The sequence below is a fragment of the Lepus europaeus genome, chromosome 5, assembly GCF_033115175.1.
Source record: "Lepus europaeus isolate LE1 chromosome 5, mLepTim1.pri, whole genome shotgun sequence".
Lineage (NCBI taxonomy): Eukaryota > Metazoa > Chordata > Mammalia > Lagomorpha > Leporidae > Lepus > Lepus europaeus.
This window is the reverse complement of record NC_084831.1, coordinates 5414405-5441521: the sequence shown is the minus strand read 5'-3', so window position 1 is coordinate 5441521 and position 27117 is coordinate 5414405. Positions and strand designations below refer to the sequence as shown.

Genomic DNA, 27117 nt, shown 5'->3' with positions numbered 1-27117 from the left:
CCGGCTGCTTCACTTCTTCTTCTCCTTCTTATTTTTTAAAAGATTTATTATTTTATTTGAAAGAGTTACACACAGAGAGAAGGAGAGGCAGAGAGAGAGAGTGGTCTTCCATCTGCTGGTTCACTCCCCAATTGGCCGCAACGGCCGGAGCCGCGCCGATCCAAAGCCAGGAGCCAAGTGCTTCTTCTAGTTCTTCCACGTGGGTACAGGGGCCCAAGCACTTGGACCATCTTCTGCTACTTTCCCAGGCCATAGCAGAGAGCTGGATTGGAAGTGGAGCAGCCAGGACCCGAACTGGCACCCATATGGATGCCGGCACTGCAGACAGAGGCTTCACCCATTGTTCATTTTATTTATTTATTTATTTATTTTTTTTGACAGGCAGAGTGGATAGAGAGAGAGAGAGACAGAGAGAAAGGTCTTCCTTTTGCCGTTGGTTCACCCTCCAATAGCCGCTGTGGCCGGTGCATCTTGCTGATCCGAAGGCAGGAGCCAGGTGCTTCTCCTGGTCTCCCATGTGGGTGCAGGGCCCAAGCACTTGGGCCATCCTCCACTGCCTTCCCGGGCCATAGCAGAGAGCTGGCCTGGAAGAGGGGCAACCAGGATAGAATCCGGCGCCCCAACCGGGACTAGAACCTGGTGTGCCGGCGCCGCAAGGCAGAGGATTAGCCTGTTAAGCCATGGCGCTGGCCCCATTGTTCATTTTATAATTAATAATTATTGGTGTGCCTGGAGTCAGTGCTGTGGCACAGTGGTTTAAGACAGCATTTGGGACACCTGATTCCCATATGAGCCTGGTCCGAGTCTGACTGCTCTGTGCTTCCAGTCCAGCTTCTTTCTGATGTGTCTGGGAGGCAGTGGTCGATGGCCCACGTGCTTGGGTTGCTGCCAGCTACATGGGAGACTGGAGCTCCAGGCTCCTGGCTTCAGCCTGATCCAGCCCTAGCAGTTGCTGCCATTTTGGGAGGGAACCCAACAGATGGTTCCCTTTCCATCTCCTTTTTATTTTCTTTCTTTTTTTCTTTTCTCTGCTCTCCCTCCTCCCCCATAGTTTACTTTCCAAATAAATATATTTTTTTTTTTTTAAAAAGGCCTGCTGGTTGGCTGAAGAATGTCTAGCACTTTACTCACTGTCTTAGGTGAGTCTGACTTGAGCAGCTGAGGTGATGAGAGCTTGAGAGGTGGTTTCCCTGGTCAGTGAGTTTTACACGATCCAAGAGGGTAGTTAACTCTTCACAGCTCGGATTTCAATTATGCAGTCGGATAGATAACTTCTTGAGGATACCGTTGATGTTTCGGCTGCCTGTGTTTGCACCGTGCATAGCGCAGTGCACTGGGCGTCATCTGCTGTAATAGATAGGTCATGACTGCACTGGTGGTTTACATGATGAAGCACTTTGTGTTGTGCAAGCGCATTTGCATAACAGTGCACTTTGTTCTTAACCAGCAGCTCTGTGAAGTAGCCAAGTGCTGTCCCTGTCATGTAGTAAACTTGAGTATCTGATGCTTAAGACAGTGTGGCACATGGCAGTGTCAAGAATTCACATCCGGGTGACTCAGTTCAGTGTTCCCTGTCCTGTCATTGGGTCAAACCCAAGTAGGAACAGGAAGCTTTTGTTTGTTTTTTAGTTTTTTAAAGAAGATTTATTTATTTGAAAGGCAGAGTTAGAGAGAGAGAGAGAGAGAGAGAGAGAGAACTTCCATTGTTGTTCACTCCCCAGATGTGACTACAACAGTTGGGGCTGGGCCAGGCTGAAGCCAGGAGCCAGGAGCTTCATCCGGGTCCCCCACGTGGGTGCAGGGGCCCAAGCACTTGGGTCATCTTCCACTACCTTCCCAGGCACATTAACAGGGAATTGGCCGCAACGGCCGGATGCGCCGAGGTTTAACTTTCTACGCCACAGCACCAGCCCCTGTTTCTGGTTTTCAAGTGCTTTTCTTAGATGAGATTTGGACCCTGAGCACCAGTGAATCGCTGGCAGTTGCTGTGAAGTGGTTCCGAGGAGTGGTGTGGGCTGTTGGTGGGCGGCTGTTGGCTTCCTTTGGAAGAGGTTAAGTAACTTGTGTAGAGGCTGAAGTGATGAAGTCGAGCCGTAGTTCTCCTTCACTGGCTGTTGGAGACCCAGAAACTGATGAGATGACAGTGAAATAAGCCAGCTGACCAAATTGTTTATAATTACAACAAAATGATGAAATACAGTCTGATAATCAGAAAGACAGTAAGAGGAATACACTGCTTTTATGTTACTGAGCCTTAGAGGTACTGTTTTTGGGAATGTAGTCTGTTTTGTATATCCTCTCCACTCAAGCATGAGTGATAAACGTTTTTATGAGTTTTAAAAATTTGTATCAAAAATTATTTGCCCTGAATTCCTTGTGGTCTCACTCAGTCTCATGGCTTTAAAAAAATAAATTAAAAACTAATTTTTAGTAGTAATGTACCCACGTAAATCGTCATGTGGTTCTCACACTTGTCACATTTATACCTGAGTTCCTGGTCTTCCCTCCAAAACTCAGGTAGCGACAGTTTTATCTTTCAGTTACTAAGGCCAGATTTGTTGACCTCGTTCTTTTTTCTCTCATGGCTTACTTCTTGGTTATCAGTATATCTTACTTGCCTCTTACCGTAACAATACATAGAGGGGTGGATGTTTGGTCTAACAATTAAAATGCTGGTTTAGGACTTCTGTATCCCACATTGGACTGAGTTTGAGTTGAGTCCCAGTTCTAGGTTCTGACTCGGGCTTTCTGCCAGTGTAGACCCTGGCAGGCAGCAGGTGATGCCTGGAGTAATTGGGTCTCTTGCTCCACACATGGGAGACCTGGATTGTGTTCCTGGCTCCTGGTTTCAGTATTGTCCAGCCCAGTTGCTCCAGTCATTTGGTGAGTGAGCCAATAGATGGGAGTTTCTCTGTTTCCGGCTCTCTGCCTCTCAAAAACAATTGAACAGAATCCCATAGAAAGTTAGACTTTGCTCTTCCCTGGGACACTGCAGTGAGCCTCTTCCCTCTCTAGGCTTTGTGCTGCAGCCCTGCTGTCCTTCAGGGGGCTTCTCAGTGACCGGAGTGACCTTCAATAATCCGAAGTCAGATCATGTATTAGCTGCAGTGTCATTTCGATCATTTCCTGTCACTTCACTAGAAGCCAAGGTCCTTCCACTGGCCTCCAAGGCCTGAGAGGCTCCGTGCCCTAGTACCCTTGTCCCTTCACTTTTCTAAACTCATCTCAGACCACTCCCTCTTCCCAGCCACTCCAGCCCTCTGGCCTCCTGTGCCGGGCTCACTCCTGCCTTAACTGTGTGCATTTATTTCTCTGCTCTCCTGTCCCTGTGGCTTCCTCTCGAACCCCTCACTCATCAGGGTCAGAGTGACCTCCCGAGGCTTTCCCTGACCGGCTTGTTTAAAATTGGCTCCTCCCACACTTCCTATCCCCATTCACTCCCCCACTTAGGAACTTTTCATATATGAAGTATTTCAAAGAGTTCATGGAAAAGTGGAAATTAAGAGATATATTTATTTATTTATTTATTTATTGACAGAGTGGACAGTGAGAGAGAGAGAGAAAGGTCTTCCCTTGCCGTTGGTTCACCCTCCAATGGCCGCACGGCTGGCGCGCTGTGGCCGGCGTACCGCGTTGATCCAATGGCAGGAGCCAGGTGCTTCTCCTGGTCTCCCATGGGGTGCAGGGCCCAAGGACCTGGGCCATCCTCCACTGCACTCCCTGGCCACAGCAGAGAGCTGGCCTGGAAGAGGGGCAACCGGGACAGAATCCGGTGCCCCGACCGGGACTAGAACCTGGTGTGCCGGCGCCGCAAGGTGGAGGATTAGCCTGTTGAGCCGCAGCACCGGCCGGAGATATATTTATTTGTAATAAAACATTTTGGGTGTGGGTGGGATTTTTGTTTTATTTTTAATTTAAAGTCAATTGTATTTTACACGTTCAATTTCTAAAAGCATTTTTATAATTATTTTTAGTAAGGTTTTTCTAAAATAAAAACATTTTGGAATCCAAACTCACTCTTTCTTTCTTTCTTTCTTTCTTTCTTTCTTTCTTTCTTTCTTTCTTTCTTTCTTTCTTCCTTCCTTCCTTCCTTCCTTCCTTCCTTCCTTCCTTCCTTCCTTCCTTCCTTCCTTTATTTCCTTTCTTTCCTTTCCTTTCTTTTCCTTCCTTTCTTTCCTTTCCTTTCCCTTCCCTTCCCTCCCTCCCTCTCTCCCCCTCCCTCCCTCCCCCTCCTTCCCTTCCTCCCTCCTCCCTCCCTCCCTCCCTCCCTCCCTCCCTCCTTCCTTCCTTCCTTCCTTCCGAGTGGATAGTGAGACAGAGAGAAAGGTCTTCCTTTTTGGCGTTCCAGGAGCCAGGTGCTTCTCCTGGTCTCCCATGCGGGTGTAGGGCCCAAGGAGTTGGGCCATAGCAGAGAGCTGGCCTGGAAGAGGGGCAACCGGGATAGAATCCGGCGCCCCAACTGGGACTAGAACCTGGTGTGCTGTCGCCACAAGGCGGAAGATTAGCCTGTTAAGCCACGGCGCTGGCCCAAACTTTTTTTCATAATATATATTTTCCATGAACTTTTTGAAGACTGTGAGAGAGAGAGCGAGAGAGAGAGAGAGAGACTGTGTTTATGTGCATTTTTAAAGAAGATTTATTTATTTACTTGAAAGAGAGAGAAGGAGAGGCAGAGAGAGAGGTCTTCCATCCGCTGGTTTACTCCCCAATTGTATGCAACAGCTAAAACTGTGCCAATACGAAGCCAGGAGCCAGGAGCTTCTTCTGGGTCTCCCACATGGGTCGGGGCCCTGGAAGAAGCTCCTGGCTCTTGGCTTCAGATGGGCCCAGCTCTGGCTGTTGTGGCCATTTGGGAATGAACCAATGGATAGAAGACACTATCACTATCTCTCTCTCTCTCTCTGCGACTCTGCCTTTCAAATAAATAAATAAATCTTAAAAAAGAGATCCCTTTTATTTATAGGCTTTGTATGTGTGTGTGTCTGTAAGATCCCTTTGTTCATAGGCTGTGTGTGTGTGTGTGTGTGTATCTATCTATCTACAAAATCCTTTTTGCGGCTGCTGTTGTGGTACAGCTGATAAAGCCACCAGCTGCGATGCCAACATCCCACATAGGCACCAGTTTGAATCCCAGCTGCTCCATTTCAGATCCAGCTCCCTGTTAACGCACCTGGGAAAGCAGCAAAAGATGCCCCAAGTGTACCCTGCAACCATGTGGGAGACCTGGGAGAAGCCCTGGTTCCTGGCTTCAGCCTGACTCAGTCCCTGCCATTGGGGCCGTTTGGGGAGTGAACCAGCAGATGGAAGATCCCTCTTTCTCTCTCTCTCTCACACACACACACTCTGCATTTCAAGTAAAAAAAAAAATTCTTTTTTAAAAAAAGAAAATCCCTTTTATTTATGGGCTCTCTCCACTGGCTAGAACATAGGCTCCACCAGGGCAGGATTTTGTGTTTCCCAGCACTTAGCTAAGTAGCATATAGACCTTGTCCACTGAGTAGATGATGCTTGTTTCAAATCTGATTCTAGATCAGGTTTTCTTCTTTTAGTTATTGGTTGAAGTTATGCTGTGTTTCCTACTTCGCTGCATTGAACATTGTAGGCATAGATGTTTTTGGCTCTTTCCAGAGAGAAGTAACTTCTGTTTGAGGGGAGGGTTGGGAGGACAGGAGGAGGTGTTTCCTAAATCTGTGCAAATGAGCTGCGTGGAGAGGTAGGCACAGGGAAAGTTGGTGCCTGTGGAGAGCTGGAGAGCTGGCCCCACCCGCTGGTAGCAGCAAATCCTACGCAGGCCCTTGAAGACTTAGCCTCCTAAGAGCAGCTCTAGAACCCTCTTTTTGTACTCATTGGCAGCATGGCCTTGTGCAGATAGATGGTCTTGTAGTCTGTAGAGAGGATGACAGCTCTGGCTCCCTTCACAGAGCTGCTGAAACATTGAAATGCGGGACCTGCTCTGCAAGCCTCGGGCAGCTGTAAGGACCCTTGGTTGTCTGCTCTGTGGCTCTTTCCTAGCAGCTTGACATGGCTGTTCTTCTCTGTGCCATGTGATGCCTCTGTGGGCCTCTCATCAAATATCTCATTATTGCTCTGTGCCCAGAACAACTATGATGGGTTCTGTTGAAATGCAGAGTGAAAATGTGTGTCCCTACGGAGCTTTATTTTAAAGCCTGTGTAAGTGGTTATTGGATTGACTTTTGTTTTGGGTTATTGGTGTTCTTAGTTATTTGAAAGTGGCTATATAAATATGTGTTGTAAATAAATATTCATCACGGAGTGTATTACTCACTCTTCATTACTACAACCTGAGACAAGCCACTTGCAAAGGAAAGAGGTTTATTTTATTCACAGTTTTGGAGGTTAGAGTCCTAGATTAGGTGGACCCATAGGGTGGGCCTCTGGTGAGGATGGTAGGAGGAGAGTGGGGGCAGGCAGGCAGTGGTGGAAACAGGTGTTGGAGTGGGTGGTCACATCTTGAGCCTGAAGTGGAGAGAGACATCACACCAAGTCAGGCTTCTATAACAACCTTCTATCAAGAACTCAAGGTCAGGTGTTTGGTGCAGTGGTTAGGATAGCACTTGGGATGTTGGCATCCCGTAGCAGAGTACTTGGATTTGAATCCAGGCTCTGCTTTTCTTTCCAGCTTCCTGCTAATGTGTACTCTGAGAGGTAGTGGTGATGGCCCAGGTACTTGGGTCCCTACTATTCATGTGGGAGACCCAGATCTCATAAGATCTGTATTCCTGGCTTTGACTTGGCTCAGCCTTGACTTTTGTGAGTACCTGTGGATGGAAGATCTCTATCTCCACATTGCATCTCCATGGCAGAGGGGACTCCCCCAATCCCATAAAAACATAAAATTTTAAAAATAAACAACTCGGGGCCCAGCGCTGTGGTGTAGTGGGTAAAGCCACTACCTGCTGTGCTGGCATCCCATATGGGCACCGGTTCGGTTCCCAGCTGCTCCACTTCAGATGCAGCTCTCTGCTGTGGCCTGGGAAGCAGAAGAGGATGATGGCCCAAATATTTGGGCCCCTGCACCTGCACGGGAGACCCTGAAGAAGCTCCTGGCTCCTGGCTTTGGATTGGCCCAGCTCTGGCCATTATAGTCATCTAGGGAGTGAACCAGTGGATGGGAGACACCTCTCTCTCTCTCTCTCTGTAACTCTGCCTTTCAAATAAATAAATCTTTAAAAAAAAAAAAAGTAAAGAACTTGGGCCTGGCTCTGTGGCATAGCAGGTCATCCCATATGGGCGTTGGTTCTAGTACTGGTTACTCCTCTTCTGATCCAGCTCTCTGTGGCCTAGGAAAGCAGTAGAAAATGGCCCAAATGCTTGGGCCCATGCACCCACGTGGGAAATCCAGAAGCAGCTCCTGGCTCTTGGCTTCAGATTGGCTTAGCTCTGGCTGTTAGTGGCCATTGGGGGAGTAAACCAGCAAATGGAAGACCTCTCTCTCTCTCTCTCCCTCTCTCTCTCTCTCTCTCTCCCTCTCTCTCTCTCCCCCTCTCCCTCCCCCCCCCTCTCCTTCCCTCTCTCTCCCTCTAACTCTGCATCTCAAATAAATAAAATCTTTTTTTAAAAAAATAAAGAACTCAAGTGGTCACAAGAGATTATCTTCTCAGGGCACTGCCTCAGTGACCTGAGCACTGCCCAGTAGGCCTACCTTTTGAAAGTTCTACCACCTTCCAATAGCACCATGTGGGGGCTAAGTCTTTTGTTTTTTACCTATTTATTATTTGCATTTACTTAGAGAGAGAAAGAAAGAGTTGTTATTCTTCATACACTAGTTTACTCCTCAAATACCTGCAACAACTGGAGCTGGACCAAGCCAAAGCTAGGAGCCAGAAACTCTATCCAGGACTCTAACTTGGATGGCAGGGGCCCAAGCACTTGAGCCGTCATGTATTGCCTCCCAGGATGCATTAACAGAAAGTGAATTGGAATTGAAGTAGCTGGGACTCAAAACAACACTCTGTTCTGTGGGTGTCCCAGATGGGTGCTTAACCTGCTGTTCCCACAATGTGCCCCTGGGGCTAAGTCTGAATTACATGGGCATTTGGACCAATTTCTAAACCATAGCATATATTATATATTCATTATATAAATGCAGCTATTTTTCAGATGGCTAAGAACATTCATTATATATTTATACAGGCACTCACAGTATACCGGCTTTCATTTTGTGGATATCTTCTATTGTTTTTTGAATTTTTCTTGTTCAGTCTTGTTGGCAGAAACAACTGTTTTCTTTCTAAATAGAAACAGTATATGATTTTGTAGTGAGTAATGTTGAGTGTACAGTTTGCATTTGTTATTTCTTCTTCTTTGAGTGCTGAAATAACATTTTTTCCCTCATATTTTCTGGAGCAGTTACATTGTTAACCCTAGGGAGAGTGATCTTTTCCTGCTGTCCTCAACTGCAGCTCAGAGGAGGGGTTTCGGCCAGAGAGCCTCGTTTATTTGGACTCTCAGTAGACCTTGGTACATTTTCAGTGTCGAGAAGGAATGCTTTTTTGACAGCTGTGTCAGCTGCTGGTTTTCTTTCTGGCATGAGGGCTTGTTCTTACTCTCAGCCTAAAGCTGGTGGAGAAAGTCATATACCTCTTCGTGTATTTCCAACTGCTAACCCTTGTGCTGCAGTCCTGGCTGTTGTGGGCATTTGGGGAGTGAACCAGTAAATGGAGATCTCTCTGCTTCTGTCTCTGTGCCATGTACCCACCTCATCTCATAAATAAATAAAAATTTTAAAATTAAGAACTCAGGTGGCCTGAGAACTACTTCTGAGGAGTTTTATACCTGGGAGTTTTATTATTTGTCTTTTTAGCAGGTGACTCATCTGGGCAGAACTTCTATAGGCACTAGGATAATCTTTCTTTTTCTTGAAATGCATTCAGAAAATTGAAATTTTTTAAAAGAAGATTTATATATTTGAAAGGCAGAGAGAGAGACAGGCAGACAATCTTCCGTCTGCTGGTTCACTCCCCAAATGGTTACAATGGCTGGAGCTGGGCCAGTCCAAAGCCAGGAGCCAGGAGCTTCTTCTGGGTCTTCCACATGGTTGCAGGGACCAAGGACTGGTCCATCCTTCACTGCTTTCCCAGGCGCATTAGCAGGGAGCTGGATCTGAAGAGGAGTACCCATATGGGATGCTGGCACTGCAGGCAGTGTTGGCCCCAAAAGCTTATTTCATATGTAGATTTGAGTAATCTAGATTTGTGCTACAAGCTTTCAACCTTCTGGCCTTGCTATAGACTGCTGGTATCAATGCTCCCTCTTCAGCCTGTCTCATAAAGATGGTTGTTAACATTTTTCATTTTCCTGAATTCCTAAGGCTATTTGACATGCTTGGGAGGAGGTCTTTTCTGCTTCAAGTTTGATCTTAGAGCTTTCGAGAGAGTGCGTGATAATTTTTGTGGTTTTGGCCTGACCAGAGAGAATTTTCTCGACATCTGAGGCATGTAATTTCAGGCTGATTTGTTTGTTGTTGTCTGAGTGGAGAGGATGCCTCTTTTGTTTGTTTGCATGTGCTGTCCCTGTCTGGCCCTCACAGTATGAGCAGCAGATGGTTCTCAGATTGATCGTTGCCTCCTTTTGTTGCATTTGAACATTGAAGGCAAGGACCATGCATGCTTCTGTAATTGTATTTTTTAATTCTGGGCACCTGGCACTTTGACAGTGTTTGATAAGAATGTGAGATGGAGTATCAGGGAAGATGATAAATCAGTGGCTATTAGGTATTCCAAACTGACTTGTTAAACAAGATACCTTTTTCACTGCTATAAATTTTTAAATAATATCAGCTTTTTAAAATTTTATTTATTTATTTTTTTTTATTTTTGACAGGCAGAGTGGACAGTGAGAGAGAGAGAGACAGAGAGAAAGGTCTTCCCTTGCCGTTGGTTCACCCTCCAATGGCCGCCGCGGTAGCGCGCTGCGGCCGGCGCACCGCGCTGTTCCAATGGCAGGAGCCAGGTGCTTCTCCTGGTCTCCCATGGGGTGCAGAGCCCAAACACTTGGGCCATCCTCCACTGCACTCCCTGGCCACAGCAGAGAGCTGGCCGGGAAGAGGGGCAACCGGGACAGGATCGGTGCCCCGACCGGGACTAGAACCCGGTGTGCCGGCGCCGCAAGGTGGAGGATTAGCCTGTTGAGCCACGGCGCCGGCCAATATCAGCTTTTTAACTTATTTATTTGAAAGTCAGTTACAGAGAATGAAGGGCAGAGACAGAGAAAGGTATACTGAAGTCTTCTATCCACTGGTTCGCTCCCCAAATGGCCGCGGCGCTGAGTGGGGCCAGGCTGAAGCCGGGATCCAGGAGCTTCATCTCTGTCTCCCTCATAGGTGGCAGGGGCCCAAGCACTTGGGCATCTTGTGCTCACTGTTTTCCCAGGCACATTAGCAGGAAGCTGGCTGGGAAGCACAGCAGCTGGGACTCAATTAGCACTCCTAAGGAATGTTGGTGTTACAGGTGTTGGCTTTACCCACTGCATCGCAACACTGGCCCTCTATAAAATTTTTTAAGAACTGTGTTGGGGACCGGTGATGTGGCGTAGCAGGTAAAGTCGCTGCCTGCAGTGCCAACATCCTATATGGGCACCGGTTTGGGACCCGGCTCCTCCACTTCTGATCCAGGTCTCTACTGGGAAAGCAGTAGAAGATGGCTCAAGTCCTTCGGCCTCTGCACCGTGTGGGAGGCCCCCAAAAAGCTCCTGGCTCTTGGCTTCAGATTGGCACAGCCCTGGCCATTGCGGCCATCTGGGGAGTGAATCAGCAGATGGGAAGATCTCCCTCTCTATTCTACTTCTGCCTCTCTGTAACTCTGACTTTCAAATAAATAAATAAATCTTCCAAAACAAAACAAAAAAAATAACTATGGTGGGGTTGCAGTTTGGGATTCACTCCTTACATTGCAAACTCTTAAAAATTCACACTTGTCTTGCTCAGTTTGATTCTGGGGAGGAGTTTCATTAGAGAATGTATAAACTGTGGAAATTTGGGGGACTATACAAATGACCCCATATTCCCTAACACTGGAAGGTTGTTTCTGGCAGCTGTTGTGTTTTGTTGAGGTGGAGATGCTGCATCTATAGGGAGACCATGATTCTTGCTCCATGCCTGGAGTGGTGTGTTGAGAAATTGAACTGTAAGTGAAGGTGAAGGCATCCTGTTGTGAGGCTCTTGCTTCTGCCGAGTGAGATCTTACATTTATTCTTGAAGGGCACTCTGGGAATTTGGAGACGTTTGTTACAAAGGATTTTCTGAAGCTTGTACACTGTTTGACACCCTGAGACATTTCCTACAGTTAATTAAATTATTTTTCAGCCAAATAATTTTTGCTACAGGTTCTTTCCCCTTTAAATTTATCTTATGGGTTATTAAATTCCTTTGGTATAATTACTCCCATTTTATATTGTCCACTAGGGAACACTTTACATTTTTCTTAAGGAGAAAACAGTTGGTATATAGAAGGCTAGTTTGCTTTCACGCACTCAAACATTTTTCATTACTGGTGGAGTAGAAAACCCCAAGCCATTTGCTAGCTGAAGTGAAGAAGAATGTGTAGTAATTGTCCTACCTTTCCTCATGGCCTATGTGAGGTTGCTAGGCCTAAAGCAAGAGTTAGTTAATGTGAGATTGGTTTGACAAAACGTTATTTTAGGAGGGGCGTCTCAGGAAGTGTTAAAACTGATTTCTTCCCCTCTCTTTTCTCTCCTAGCATTTTTGAAGCATTGGGGTAGTTGGAGTGGTTGGATTTTCCCTGGAATTGAGTGAGAAATTCAGAAGACTGAAGCCCAGGCTTACTGTCTACCTTTCACGGAGGCCTAGCCGTGAGAGGACAGAAGAAGGCACGTGGCGAATCATGACAGCCGACAAAGATAAAGACAAAGACAAGGAGAAGGACCGGGACCGGGACCGGGACCGGGAGAGAGAGAAAAGGGACAAAGCCCGAGAGAGTGAGAACTCAAGGCCACGGAGGAGCTGCACCTTGGAAGGAGGAGCCAAAAATTATGCCGAGAGCGATCACAGTGAAGATGAGGACAATGACAACAGCGCCACCACTGAGGAGTCCACCAAGAAGAACAAAAAGAAGCCCCCGAAAAAAAAATCCCGCTACGAAAGGACAGATACTGGCGAGATAACCTCCTACATCACGGAGGACGATGTTGTCTATCGGCCAGGAGGTAAGGAGCATTACGTTGGGGCTTCACAGTGCTCGCAGTTGAGGGAGTAGCTCAGCATTTTGATGACATAAGTACCTGCTTTGTCTATTCAGGAATGCCTGGAACCCAGAAGAGCGGCCCATGGTTTGGGGTAGGAAAACTCCCTGTAGGAAGCAAGTGGCCCTCTGTGGCGCAGGTAGCTTTACTCAGCTCTTGCCTGTGTCGGCCTTAACTTGCTCTTCCATCCCAGCTTGTGCAGTTACGCGCTTCCTTGCTTTCTCTTGCTGCTTGTCCTCTCACTTAGCCGTATGCTTAGTGTTTTTCATTTTCTGAATTCATCTTAGCCTTTTAGTTTCAATCACGAGTTAGGCTGTGATGGCCCTGCTAAATGGAAATGATGGAGAGGAGCTGAACCTTAGGATTCTTGGAAACAGGAAATATTATGTTGGAACAGGATTGACTGGAAGCTAGAGAGGTCTTTGTAGTGGCCTCCAGACCAAGGTTTATTGCTCCTGTAACATCCTTTTCCAAAGTATTGAACTGCAGACTCACTAATCGATGATAATAGAGGAAGGAGGAAGGCAACAACGGTTTGGTTTGCTGGAAAATGTGCTGTGACCCTTCAGTGTCTTGAAGCTTACAGCGTTTTTCGAAGGCAGACGGACCCAGCTTTCTGATGAGACGCAGGGAAACAAGTGGGGTGAACCTGTGGGCCCTAGCAAAGCGTTTCCTGGCCTGCTGTGTTGTGTTTGTTAAGAGACTATTCTTAGAGAAGTCAGGAAGGCTTTTTTTGGTTGAATTACTCACAGTGCTGAGGAGTGACAAGCTTCTAATATAAGATAAAATTAAAGATTCAAGCCACCCGATTTGATTGTTTTCCAAGAAAGGAGTGAAAAGACTTCACTTTGTTATGTGATTGCCCCAGTACAGTCCTTTTAATGGTGAGCACTGTAGCTGTTTGATACTTCATGTGAATTCCAGATGTGTTTTGACCCACACAGGAATTGATTTTGATTTTCAAAAGATAATGGATATTAGACTTACAACTGCATTCACAACTGTAATTTCAGAATTGAACATTAACTGGGATACCGATATGATATAAATTGTTGAAGTTGAGGGCTTGGCGAGGTAGAGATGTGGTTATGCGTAGGTTACAGAGCTGTCAGTATTCATGTTTGAAGGACATTGCTCACTAAGAGCCTGTTGTAAAGCGTGAATTCATTAGATGTTGATTACGGTATGATAACTTAAAAATGAGAACTTGCTATCCTTTTCTCTAGATTCAAGCTGTCTGACGTGCAAATGAGATTTAGATTGTTGTCAGCAGGCCAGCTGCGGTGCCATGCTACACTCCTGCCCTGTTCAACATCTGCAACATGGAATCGTATTCATGTGTCAGTGGGGGCACTTGGCCGGTGTGGTAATGGTCACATGTGTGAGAGATGCTGCCCATACTGTGTCCCTCGTGGCAGATCCGTCATTAGTGACTCTGAGAGGCCTGCAGCTCAGGAAACCCCTTTCATGTGGCAAACTCCTGCTGTTTGTTCCATTTGTGGGACCGAGCCACGGGCTTAGGAGACAACAAGCATTAATTTTGTACCTTCTGTCTAATGACAAGGAATCCTCCCTTGTTGACTTTTAGAAGATGGTGGGGGGTTGCTCAGGGCTTATTTACAAAGCAGTTCTTAAGTTCTCAATAAAGCACTGGACTTAGGGAGGCAGGCATTGTTTCAGCAAGTATAGGACGTTTGAGAAATGGGAACAAAGTATGTTCTTTCTGGAAGCAAAATGTGTCATAAAGGTCAGACATGGTTTGGGGGAAGCCCATGGCACCAAAGCATGAGGTGTCCCGTGTTTGGGACTAGGGCGGTGGCTGGGGGTTTGCCCCCTTCTAGATCCAGTGGGTGTTTGATTCTAAGAAGATTCTCTTCTCATTGTTTTATTTTGTGGTTGATGATGCATTTAAAATTAAATCTCTCGGCTGCCTGTTCCAGATAGCGTTTTTCCGAATGAAGGGATGTTAAGCGCTGCCATTCTTTAGGTTTACTCACTTGAAGAATCAGAAGTAGAATACTATGGTTAGCTTCCCAGATAGGAGTGTTTTTAATTTTTTTCCCTCTCCTTTGTTTTTCTCCTGGTCTTTTTCTTTGTGTAAACTCTATAATCATGTCCTTTGTTAGTATTGAAAAACCTTCTCCTTACTCAGCCGCACAGATTCTGCACAGTTGGTTGTATCTTAAACACTTCGGGCCTCTGCAGTGGTGTGAGGGATGTGTTCAGTGGGTTACTAGTTTTTGAATGGAGGATCTGTTGCAGGGGGAGCTCCCTTGGCTAGACTTGTTGCAGGCTTCTCCCTCCCTCCAAGTGAAGGAATCAAAGGCGATGGAGTTTGCGGGGCAGGGCCGCAGCACACTTGATGGCCTTTGGGAATGTCATGGTGTCTAGTGCATGATGGGGAGTAGGTGTGCTGAGCCTGTAGCCTAAGAAGGGGCTGGGGTCTGGGCTTTGCAAGTGTGTCTTGGGTTCTGGCAGTCCCATTCTTCCTTGCTACCTCTCTGCCTACATCAGATCCTTAATTTTCATTTTATTGAGGTTATAAAGCGTAGAGTAGGACTTTAAAATTATTTTGTGCTTGTGAATTTCTTTTAAAATATTTTTATTTTAATAAAATAAAATATTTTTTTATTTTCATTTTCCTTGAAAGACATGTGTACACACACACACACATGAGGGAGAGGGAGGAAGGAAGGACTATCCCTTGTCTGCTGCTTCACTCGCCCGATGTGTGCAGTGGCTGATGCTGGGCCAGGCTGAAGCCAGGTGCCTGGAACCCAAGTACTTTTACATCAGCTTCTGCTTCCCAGAGATGCACATTTATAGGAAGCTGTGTCGGAAGTGGGGCTGTAACTTGAACCTAGGCCTCCTGATCGCACCTCAAGTGTCATCTTAACCACTGAGCCAGCGCTTGCCCCCGAATTGATTTTAATATTGGATTAAGTATAAGTTATGAATACGCCTCCTAGAGTGACATTGAGAATCAAACTGAATGTCTTTGCCCAAGGCTGACAGTTCTGTATGCAGCTTATTTTGTCTGAGAATTATAGGGGTTTTTTTTTGTTGTTGTTGTTTTGTTTTGTTTTAGAAATTGAGTACAATTTAAGTTTTTTAAACTAAGGTTTAATGTCTTCTGTTGTTAGAACAGGTTGTTGTTCTGTGTTTCCCATTTCCTGAATTACCTTTGTTTTGTCCTTAGAGCTTAGTCAAATGATCTTTGCTACGTATATTTCCCGTATTGCCTCCTGACGCAGGGCCTTTGCACTGGCCATTGCCTCGTGCTGGGAAACATCCCCCAACCCCTGACACACCTCCCACATGTGTGCAGGCACACTTACTTCTTCTTAGCCTTTATCAGCTTTTCCCAGAGTCACTGTGTTTCCTCCCCCCAGTTAGTCTGATTTCCTTAATTGATGCTGTCATGCTGTTCATCATGTGTCTCTTCTGACATCCACAGTAGTAATACTTCCCTGTTCATTTCCACTCTTTTATGATTAATACCTGTCTTCCTCCTTCCGTAAGATCAGCAACTCTGTTTTTGTTTATCATCGAATTCCTGCCATCTACTTTGTGTACATTATGTAATCCGTAATATTTGTGGAATAAATTTCTGAAAGCAGTTTAAGCATCTACTTACTGCTTACTGATGTTCAAGTTATAGTAGTGCTTCTGGAAGTCTATCTTGAGTTGGTTATTTCCCAGTGAATGATTTAACAGCTTTGTTAAAAATAAAAACAAAACAAAGACCTTGTGGGACTCTATTGTATATTGATTCTGTGACTAATCCAACTTCTTTGCTGTCTATCAGCCGTTACCCTACTTTTGAGATGAGTGTCACGGTAACAAATTGATTTATTACACGGCTGTGTGCAGCCAGATTTCCCTTATGGGCGCTTTAACTCTGTGTATTGATTTCTAGCATTTGCTATAGGTTGCATATTAATGTCTTTCTACCATTTTCAGCTAGGAAGTAGGAAGTTTAATGCATTTATTCCTGATCCAGGTAGAACTGGTCAAAAAATTAACTTGATACTGAGAGATTTAAAAAAAATTGGCCTATTAGTACTGCTTGCTGTTTGAATAAGGAAACATATTTTCTGTTCTTTATTTGAATGGCAGTATGACAGAGAAAGGGGAAGGGAGCGACAGAGGGAGATCTTCCTTTTCTGGTTCAGTCCCCAGATGCCCGCAGCAGCTGGAACTGAACCAGGCCAAAGGTAGGAGCTAGGAACTCCATCCAGGTCTCCCACGTAGGTGGCAGGAAGCCTAGTGCTTGGACTACACCCATTAACAGGAAGCTGGATCTCAAGCAGAGTAGCTGGGACTCGACCAAGGTACAGGTGTTTCCAGAGGTGACCACAGGGCCAGCCCTGGAAACATCTTTTTTTAATTAGATTACTTATTTTTATTAGATTTTTTTATTAGATTACTTGTTTTTATAGACACATAATAATTGTACATATTTTTGAGGTACAGTGTAATATTTTGATACATGTATATATATATTAATGATCAAATTAGGATAATTAGCATCCATCGCTTCACCTCCACTTAATTATCGATGCTGCAGCTTGCAAGCTTTGACCATCAGCGCTAAGTTTTAGGTCAGGCACAATGATCAATAACTTTAATTTAAACAAACCCCTAATTGGTTTCCCTACCTGTAATTGTACTCCTTGCTATACATGTCTCACACAGTAGCCAGAGATATTTGTAGTAACTGAGACTCTATTGTGAGAGATGAGACATCTGTATACCATACGAAATCTGCTGATGTGAGTTGTCATTTACTTCATCGATGAATCCAGTTATTTAATTATTGATTATTACATGGATACCAAATCAGGTATTTGTCCATGTTCTCAGGATATAATGCTTACTTCCTACCCTCAGATGACTAACAATCTAATGAAGAAGACAGACAACCAATATGTGAATAAACAACTTTTCCTGGAATGATACTTGGTATGATGAAAAATAAATTATCTTTAGTAAATTAACAGTTATTTGGAAGGAGTCTAATTTAGACAAGTGGAATTAGTTTTCTGAGCAGGTGTTATTAGAAGGCAGACTTGAGTGATGTGATCAAAATAGTCACCCCAGGGGCCAGCGCTGTGGCGCAGTAGGTTAATCCTCTGCCTGTGGTGCCAGCATCCCGTATGGGCACAAGTTCTAGTCCTGGTTGCTCCCCTTCCGATGCAGCTCTCTGCTATGGCCTGGGAAATCAGTAGAAGATGGCCCAAGTCCTTGGGCCCCTGCACCCAGGTGGGAGACTAGGAAGAAGCCTTTGGCTCCTGGCTGGAAACATCTTTTTAAAGTGACTAAATCTGACTCCCCATTTCTTGTGTTTTATCATATTAACTGGTAACTTTGACTCTCCTGTTTACCCCACATCCTAGAATAGCAGGAAGCTCCCTCATGAATATGAGAGGTGCAAAAATCAGGACTAAGGAATTTTTTAAAAAACATTTTATTTATTTAATTGAGAGGCAGAGTTAGAGAGGGAGAGGGAGAGACAGAAAGGTCTTCCATCAGCTGGTTCACTCCCCAAATGGCCACAACAGCTGGATCTGGGCCCATCCAACGTCAGGAGCCAGGAGCTTCTTCTGGGTCTCCCACATGGGTGCAGCAGTCCAGGCACTTGAACCATCTTCCACTGCTTTCCCAGCTCCTAGCAGAGAGCTGGGTTGGAAGAGGAACAGCCAGGACATGAACAGTATCCATGTAGGATGCTGGCACCACAGGCAGAGGCTTAGCCTACTGCACCACAGTGCTGGCCCCAGGAATTTTTTTTTTTAAAGATTTATTTTACTTCAGATGAAAGAGTTGCAGAGAGAGAGCGAGAGAGTGAGAGCGCGAGCGCGCGCTCTTCTGCCCACTGGTATACTCCCCAGGTGGCTGCAATGGCTGGGGCTGGGCCAGACCAAAGACAGGAGCCAGGAGATTCTTCCAGGTCTCCCACATGGGTGCAGGGACCCAAGGACTTGGGCCACCTTCCACAGGTGCACCAACTGGGAGCTGGATCAGAAGTGGAGAAGCGTCCATGTGGGATGCCGGCAATGCAGGTGGTGCTCCAATCCATTATGCCACAATGCTAGCCCCCAGGGCTAAGGATTTTTAAGTCTGTAATATTTGTGTATCTTACTTTCCTGAACAAGAGCAAAATAAATTTTTTGTGGAGATAAATTTTGTACTTAAAAGGCAACGAACTTTAAGTTTGTGGTTTGTAAAATCCTAGATGATATAAAACATTTTCTGCCAGGGACTTGCAAATTTTCCTCAATATTGTTAGGAGCCAGGGACTTGCACTAAAAATTGTCCTGGAAACTTAAATTAATTTTACATTGAACACTGAAGTTTTAATTTCTTTTGATATAAATGGGATTGAAGCTGGGAAAAAATCTAGAATAACCAAAAATGAAACTTTGAATCTGGTTTAAATCAAAAGAGGGAATTACATGTTTTAAAACTATTCAAGTTAAAAGAGAGGGGAGGGTTGCGGGTGGGAGGGAAGTTATGGGAGGGGGAAGCCATTGTAATCCATAAGCTGTACACTGGAAATTTATATTCATTAAATAAAGTTAAAAAAAATAAAAAAAATAAAATTGGAAAAAAAATAAAAAAAAAAAAGAGAGAGAGGGAGAGAGAGATCTTCTACCTACTGGTTCACTCTAAATGGCCACAATGGCTGGGGCTGGGCCAGGTCAAAGCCAGGAGCCAGGAGCTTCCTTCAGATATCACATGTGCGTGCAGGGGCCAAAGCACTTGGACCATCTTCTGCTGCTTTCCCAGGAGCATTAGCAGGGAGCAGAATTGGAAGTGGAGCAGCTGGGACTTGAACTGATGTCCATTTGGGATACCAGCCTCACAGGCAGCAGATTTAATTGCCATGCCACAATGCCAGCACTGAGAAGGTTTTTTTTTAATATTTAAATTTGTCTTTGCATAAAAGCAATTAGGAAATATAGATGATCACCCAATTTAGGACAAATTGTGTAAAAAATGTGAAATCGGGGCCAGCGCAGCAGCTTAAAGCCCTGTCCTGAAGCGCTGGCATCCCATATGGGCACCTGTTCTAGTCCCAGCTGCTCCTCTTGCGATCCAGCTCTCTGCTATGGTTTGGGAAAGCAGCAGAAGATGGCCCAGGTCCTAGGGCCCCTGCACCCACGTGGGAGACTTGGAAGAAGCTCCTGGCTTCTGGCTTTGGATCGGCGCAGCTCTGGCCATTCCAGCCATCTAGGGAGTGAGCCAGAGGATGGAAGACTTCTCTCTCTGTCTCTACCTCTATCTGTAACTCTTTCAAATAAATAAAATAAATCTTAAAAAAAAAAAAAAGAAAAAAACAGAATATAACAAATTTTAGAAATCTAGAGAGAGGGGCTAGTGTTTTTGCCAAAGCAGATAAGGCCACTGCCTGCAGTGCTGGCATCCCATATGTGGCTGCTCCGCTTCTGATCCAGCCCCCTGCTGATGTACTTGGGAAAGCAGCGGAAGATGGTTAGGCCCCAAGTGGTTAGGTCCCTGCACCCACGTGGGAGACCTGGATGAGGCTTCTGGCTCCTGCTTCAGCCTGACCAAACCCCAGCTGTTGCCGCCATTTGGGGAGTGAATCAGTGGGTGGATGATCTCTTTGTCTGTAAGTCTGATTCATAAATAAATAAATAAGTCTTTAACTAAAATTAAAATCAAGAGAGAACAAGCACGTGTGTGTGCTCATCACCTGACTCACTCCCGGCTCACTCCCCAAATGCCCATGAAGGCCCAGGTGACCAAACCCAAACCAGGTCTCCCACATGGTTATCAGGAGCCCCGTTACTCAGTTACCACCTGCTGCCTCCCAGTGTGCGCATTGACAGGAAGCTGAAAGTCAGCAGCTGGAGCTGGGGCAGAGCCCAGGTATTGTGATGTGGGACTTGGGGCCCATCTTCTAACTGCTAGGCTAACTGCCCACCACTGTCAAGTATATTGAGTGAGAGAGTATGGGATTCTTTTTAGATAACGTTGAAAAACAGACACACCTGATCTCTGATGTTTGAAGCCAGGAAAGATGTATCTAGCAGACTCTAGAGGTCTGCTCATGTTCTGCTGTGTGGTGCTGGTTACATTCATTTGTTCACTGTGAGAAAACGTATCATTCTTAGCAGTCTTCTGCATATGTGTTTTGAAAAAATATTTTTAGAAAGTGTTCATGTTCCTGTTAAAGAGGAAAAGTAGGGGCCAACGTTGTGGCATAGTGGATAAAGCCACCGCCAGCAGTGGCGGCATCCCATATGGGTGCTGGTTTGAGTCCCAGCTGCTCCACTTCCGATCCAGCTCTGCTGTGGCCTGGGAAAGCAGTAGAAGATGGCCCAAGTCCTTGGGCCCCTGCACCTGCGTGGGAGACCCGGAGAAAGCTTCTGGCCCCTGGCCTTGGATTGGCTCAGCTCTGGCCACTGTGGCCAAGTGGGGAGTGAACCAGTGGATGGAAGATATCTCTCTCTGCCTCTGCTTCTCTGTAGCTCTGTCTTTCAAATAAATAAATAAATCTTAAAAAAAAAAAAAAAAAAGAGGAGGGGGAGTCACCAGCATTGTAACAGACGAAGTGCCCTGACACGTAGTTACTGGTTTTCTCTGGGGGTTGGCCTATGACCGTAGATGCCAAATGCAGCTTCAGAGTCTTGCTCTTTTAAGTCCTAGAAAGCTTGTTTGAGGCACTCAATCAGACAGGACACTCCTCCTCCACAGAAAGCGAAACAGAGCCCTGGCATTTGGTGTTCCAGGACATAAATATTTTTTGAAAATAAGGCTTATTTGATCTGCAGTTTATTGTCTGTGTCCCGACTATTTAGAAGAATTTTATGTAGATGTGACATGCAAATAGAGGCATGTTCTTGAGGTTTTGTTTTGGGATAGGTCAGTGTTCAATTTTGTTTTATAGAATCTTACTTTAATGTAACAAGAATCATGAATTTTGGCATAAAGAAAGCTTTAGGCCTAGCTCTTGAAAAAATGTATTTTGACTCCTGTTTCAAATTCATTTGCATTCAGTAGCCCTAATGCAATAACCTGTTAAGCCTTTCAGTGGGTCCCTGTTGCCAGGAGGATCGAATCTCACATGTTTGCTTAACACACTGGACCTCCTGTGAGCCGGCTGCCTGTCTGAACAGTCGTCTTTAGACCTTAGTCTCACAAGGGAGGAAGCACAGTGAGGCAGTGTATGGGCTTGTTAGGGCTGCTCAAACAGCGTGCTGCAAACAGAGTGACTGGCACAGCAGATCGCTGTGTGGGCAGGGTCATGTTCCCCCTGCAGGCGCCCGGAAAGGCTCTGTCCCAAGGCTGTCCTCCAGCTCCTGGTGGTTCCTTGGTTTGTGGCAGCGTAATTCCAGTCTTCACAGGGCATTAAGGAAAGAGGGGCTCCGCCACCTCTGCACATTTATTTCTCTTCTCGAATAAATTGACTTTCCCTGTGAGTTTGTGTCCTGTGTCCTCTCTGTTCTGCCCCCCCTTCCTACAGCATTCTCCTGTGTCCCCATTTCTCCGCTTTGTACATCAGGACCCACTCTGCTTCACCTCAGCAGTTTTATCTGCAGCCTCATAATGACCTCACGGGACCTTACAGCTCCAGCTCCGCTGTTTCTGGGGTACAAGGGTGAGGACTTCAGCATAGGAATTTCTTAGGGTGCACAGTCAACTCATGATAGGCAGGACAAACTTACTGCCAGATATCCTTGGGTTTGACTGACTCCGGTTCTCTTAGGTGTGTCTTTGGATTGGCTGGGAAAAATACTTTTAATTGCATTATAATGTGCTTTTATTTGTGGATTACATTAGTTAGCTCTTTATTTCTTCTGTTTATATTGGAATTTTATTTCATCTTTTTTGAGCCCAAGAAATAAATGATTATTAGCCTCTAAGTGTATGTTAGGAAGTTATTCAGATTCTGTGCATTCTTTGCACATGAAGCATTATTGTCTCCGTGAGGTCAGGAGAAACAAGAGAAACTGGTGTTCTAAAGCACTCTAGTAAAAAGATGGGGGGAAGTGATGGGAATTTTGAGACAGTCTTGTCTGTCCTGCTTTTTGTAAGGCGAAACTGTCAGACCACGCTTGGCCTGCCGAGCTTGCAAGAGCAGACATAGAGGTCAGAGGTGACTTGGAGGCCAGGTTTGGCCTACGTTTCTCTAGGGTCCAGTCCCAGCCTCCAGTTCAGTCTGCTCTTAAAATCCTCAAAATTCCTTCATCACCTAGTATTTTATGCAGCATTAAAAAATATGATTTATTGGACTTAGTTAAATAATGTTAAAATGATTTTTGTGTTGTATTGCCGAAAGCATTTAGGTATTATGTTGTCTCCTTCTGTGTTTCCTGTCGAGCTCTAGCAGGCATGACACCTTATGAATAAGGCCGTGGTGCCCTCCCCACATCCTCCCACCCCTGCTTAGTTCAGGATAAATGCTATCAAGAAGCTTTCTACTGAAGCTTCCCATTGAGGCAGTTGCCATCCTAGATGTTGCTATTTTTGAAACTGTGAGGTTTTTTTTTCTTTCTTTTTAATAACATGTGCGTATCTTTTACTTGGAATGGAAACTGAATGAGAAAATCAGTTAAGATGTCACCATTATAAACTGGTACAAATCATGAAAACTCTCACAGTTGTATGGCACACCTGTTAGTTGGTTGCAAAGCAGGCTGGCAGCCTTTGGGAGGGCGGGGACCTGGAGGTACTGATGAGTCCAGGAGCACGAGCAGAGGCAATAGGTTCTTTTGTTTGCATTTCCAGGCTGGATCCTACACTCAGTCTGCGGGCCTGTGACAGAGTCCAGTCACAGCAGAGACAAGATTTATGTTTATCCTGAGTCTAATTGGTCTGAGATTTCCTGCGGTTATGTTAAAATCCTCTGCCCCTTTGCTTAGTGAGCAAGCTTTTGAACTCCTAAGCTCTTGAGGTTTAGCTATTGCTGGCTCAATTAATTGTTAAATGTTCCCTTTATTATAATTATATATTGATGCCTTGCTTTGTAGTAGCTGAGGAAATTGCTGGAAGAGTTGTTCCATCTGTTATACTTTCAGTTTTTTAAAAAGCTCTTTTTAAAGGAAACAGTTTTGATTTGAAGTGGCTGGTGGTGTTTGAGTTGGATCACGTAATTTACATTGTAACGTAGGAATTTGGCTCTGTTCTTGACAGAGATTGGCTTGGATCTGACATTGACCCATGTGTCTGTCATCCTTACAGATAACTGCCTTTATTTATTCCGACAGCTACACCAGCTGAGGAAATCAGACTTTCCAAAATTAAAAATATTGTCTGTGAATTTAAAGATGGAACAGCATATTATGTTGTTGAACTACTTTAAAACGTATGGGGACAAGAGTGATTTTTCTATTTAAAAACATTTAAATGCTACACAACAGATCAATGCTTGTGTGTGTGAATTTTGTTTTGGAAATATCTGAATATCCTAAATGATAGAAAAAATAAAGATATATGCTTCCCTATTTCTATTCTTCTGCTTTTTAAAAAAGATTTATTTATTTATTTGAAAGAGTGACTTAGAGATATAGATAGGTAGATAGATAGAGATCTTGCATCTACTAGTTAACTTCCCAAATGGCTACAATGGCTGGGACTGGGCCAGGCTGAAGTCAGGAGCCAGGAAACCTAGTGTATCGCTGTTCTGTTCTGTGTTTGTGTTACAGTAAGTTTTGTGCCATAAAACAGATACAGGAAGGTAAGTTACTTGATTCTTCTGAGTGAATAATTAAATGCCTGGAAATTGATAAGCTTCTTAAAGTCTGTTAAATTCATGTCTGCCTGTTTGTCATTATGTATGCATTAAGCATTCAGTGCCCTTAAACCTTTTATTTCTTCATTAAATATGCTAAAGCTAATTGGGCAGCATGGTATCCTTATATGTTACATGTGAGAGAAATTCTATAGTTTTTCACTCATTTAACCCTTTAATTAATTTTCTCACAGATATCTCTAAATTTCCTTATATATTTGCCTTTACGAGGAATGCCTTTGATTAATGTCAAATGTGTTAGTGTAATTTGTAAAATGTGTCAACTGAGCTGCAGAAGACTAGGCTAGAGAAGGCTGCACGCATTGTGCTCGTTTTCTTTGTGTGCTGGGCAGATGTTGATTCTTGACAGATGGGGTGTTAGTCTCACTTTGTACTGATCAATAGAGATTGACACAATAAAATAGGGGGAGTTGATTGTGCCTGTGTGTCCCTTTTAAAGAGGGGTAATGGAGTGAGCTTATGATGCAGATTTGAAATATTATTTGAATATTTTTCATGATTCTCAACTTTTTACATTAACATTTTAATTTGTGCTCTGTTAGTAGAGCTGTTTCTGACTCTTGGCTCTGAGGCAGGCTGTCATCATGGTGAGATGGCATTTAGCTCTGGGACTTGTCCTGATAGCCCACTGTTGCTGATATTAGAAGATGTGAGTACTGTACAGTTTGCAGGTTGACTGTGGGGTTGTTGACACTGTGTAGAATTGTGATGTTTTTCTCTACAGTACGGGGGGGATAAGGTCTCACTTGGTATATTGTATTTCCACATCACTGTTAACCAGTTCAAGTGGAAGAGTAGTGGGTTATTACTGCTGTTCCACGGAGCAGAACTGCACCACGGGATTTGAAGTTTGCTTTGAGAATTGCTTCAGCGGCACTTGGACTTGGGCACTTGTGCCTGTCCTTGCAGGGAGCTGTGTGCCCTACTGTTCAAACCCTGATTTCCAGTTTGCTCTTTGCGCTGGCTGGAAGACAGTTTGAAGGAGAAGAACCTGTGGGCTGTCTTACAGACTTCATATGCTAGAATGGTTTTGAAATTTGCTGCAACTATCTGAAAACCAGACGCTTAGAAACATGGAGCAGATCTTTTTAAACATGGCATTTAGTATTCAGGTCAGGATTGTTGGGAGCTACTTTGTTTTCCTTCTGTTGTCTCCCAGCTATGAGGATTCTAAGTACCGTGGCCCCTGATGGGAGGGTGTCCTTCAAAAAGTTCGTGGAAAATGCTTATTATGAAAAACCTATGCATAGATTTCAGAAAATGTTTTGTGCCAAAGTACTTACTGCTACATTCCCTTATTCCCTTCTCCGTGAACTTTTCTTTTTTCTTTTCTTTTTTACAGGCAGAGTTAGACAGTGAGAGAGAGAGAGAGAGAGAGAGAGAGAGAGAGAGAGAGAGAAAGGTCTTCCTTTCCATTGGTTCACCCCCCAAATGGCCGCTATGGCTGGCGCTGCGCCGATCTGAAGCCAGGAGCCAGGTGCTTCCTCCTGGTCTCCCATGTGGGTTCAGGGCCCAAGCACTTGGGCCATCCTCCACTGCACTCCCGGGCCACAGCAGAGAGCTGGACTGGAAGAGGAGCAACCGGGACTAGAACCCGGGGTGCCGGCGCCGCAGGCGGAGAATTAGCTAAGTGAGTGCGGCGCCGGCCTCCATGAACTTTTCGAAGTAACCTTGGGCGGTGATTGAGGGACCTCCATCTTCCTTTCCACTGTTCTGTGGTCACTGGAGGTGATCTATTTCTGTGGTCTCACCCTTGATTTTACCTACTGCTATTTCTTTTTCCTGGTATGGTTATAGATTTGGCTGTTGGCCTTTTTAGTTTGCCCAAGTTTTCTCCTGCATTTTTCCTTTTTGGTGAATAAATAATGCATTTTCAAGAAAGAAAATTAAAAATTTAGATAAATAAAAATTAAACCCAGTAAACTATGGTTAACATATGTTGTATGGTCATTTTCCTTAATTCTATAACACACATCTGGAATTATGTTATTTGCAGTGTGTAATACACTTTTCCGTGAGTCCTGAGTTTGCTGCCTTTACCATGATCAGAAATCTGAATCACCACTGCTGTTTTGGATGCCATCCTTGCTGGGGTGGGGGTGGGGGGCAGGGGAACTGGGGACCGGGGAGTTTCAACTTGGGGAGGGAAAAATACATTTTTATCTTCACTAATTCATTACATTTCAAATGACATCCAGCATTCCATTCAAATATGAAGGTAGGCAACAAACCATGTAAAGTTGGCAGTATCTGTGATGCCAGTATATGTCACAGGTTTCCTCATATCATGTGAAATAGAGAAATATCTCAGATAATGTTTATCTCCATCACTACTTTGAAATTGTGAAGGTTATTAAGGAAATAATGTCCAGTAAATCTTGCTATTTAATGAATTAAATATTACAGTGCAGATTTGTCTTTCTCATTGTAGTATTTCAATATATGTTGTTTGTGTATTTGAAACTATTTTTAAGGCACCTATGTATGACACAAAAAAATTAGGTGCTCATGTGTTAATGGATAAATACCATAATATAGTTCTGTAGTGTTGGACATTAGGTTCCTTATAAATATTGTCCATTACAAACAGCAGGGATGAACATTTATATTACTTATTTCGGCTCACTTTCTTATGGAGCTGGATTGGAAGTGGAGCAGTCGGGACTCGAACCGGCGCCCATGTGGGATGCTGGCGCTGCAGGTGGTGGTTTTACCCACTATGCCACAGTGCTAGCCTCTCAGCTTTAACTTTTATAAATGCTAAAGTCGTCCAGAGAATTTGATCATCAGTAGACCTGATGTTTTTGTGGGAGGAACTGTCATGTATTGCCTCTTTCATTCAGAAGTCATTCCCATACAGAGCGGGCAGCAGAGGGGAGACTGAGTTGGTATCAGTAGTCTCCACTCACATGCCCCGACTCTGCAGAGGCCAGCCAGTTTGTAGGAGGAAAAGTCACCATCCCTCGTTCCCATTTGTGAAACTCGGGTGAAGTTAGGGTAGAAACTGGACTTGGCTATAAAGTGCCTTCAGGGAGGAAGCCGTGAACTTTGTTCTACTCTCGGAGTCGATTATTAATCTTAGTATTTACTATCTAATCAAGCTATTTTGGTCATCC

General features: G+C 44.7%; 1 protein-coding gene across 3 annotated transcripts in view; it reads left to right on the top strand.

Moving 5' to 3' along the window:
- The window catches only part of RERE (arginine-glutamic acid dipeptide repeats), a 464477-nt gene that overhangs the window by 151144 nt on the left and 286216 nt on the right, over positions 1-27117 (top strand). For all 3 annotated transcript variants that reach the window (XM_062190377.1, XM_062190375.1, XM_062190376.1), the window contains exon 2: positions 11718-12183. In XM_062190377.1, coding sequence (XP_062046361.1) covers positions 11862-12183 — 322 coding nt within the window. In that variant the 5' untranslated portion in view covers positions 11718-11861. The remainder of the gene's footprint in view (positions 1-11717; positions 12184-27117) is intronic.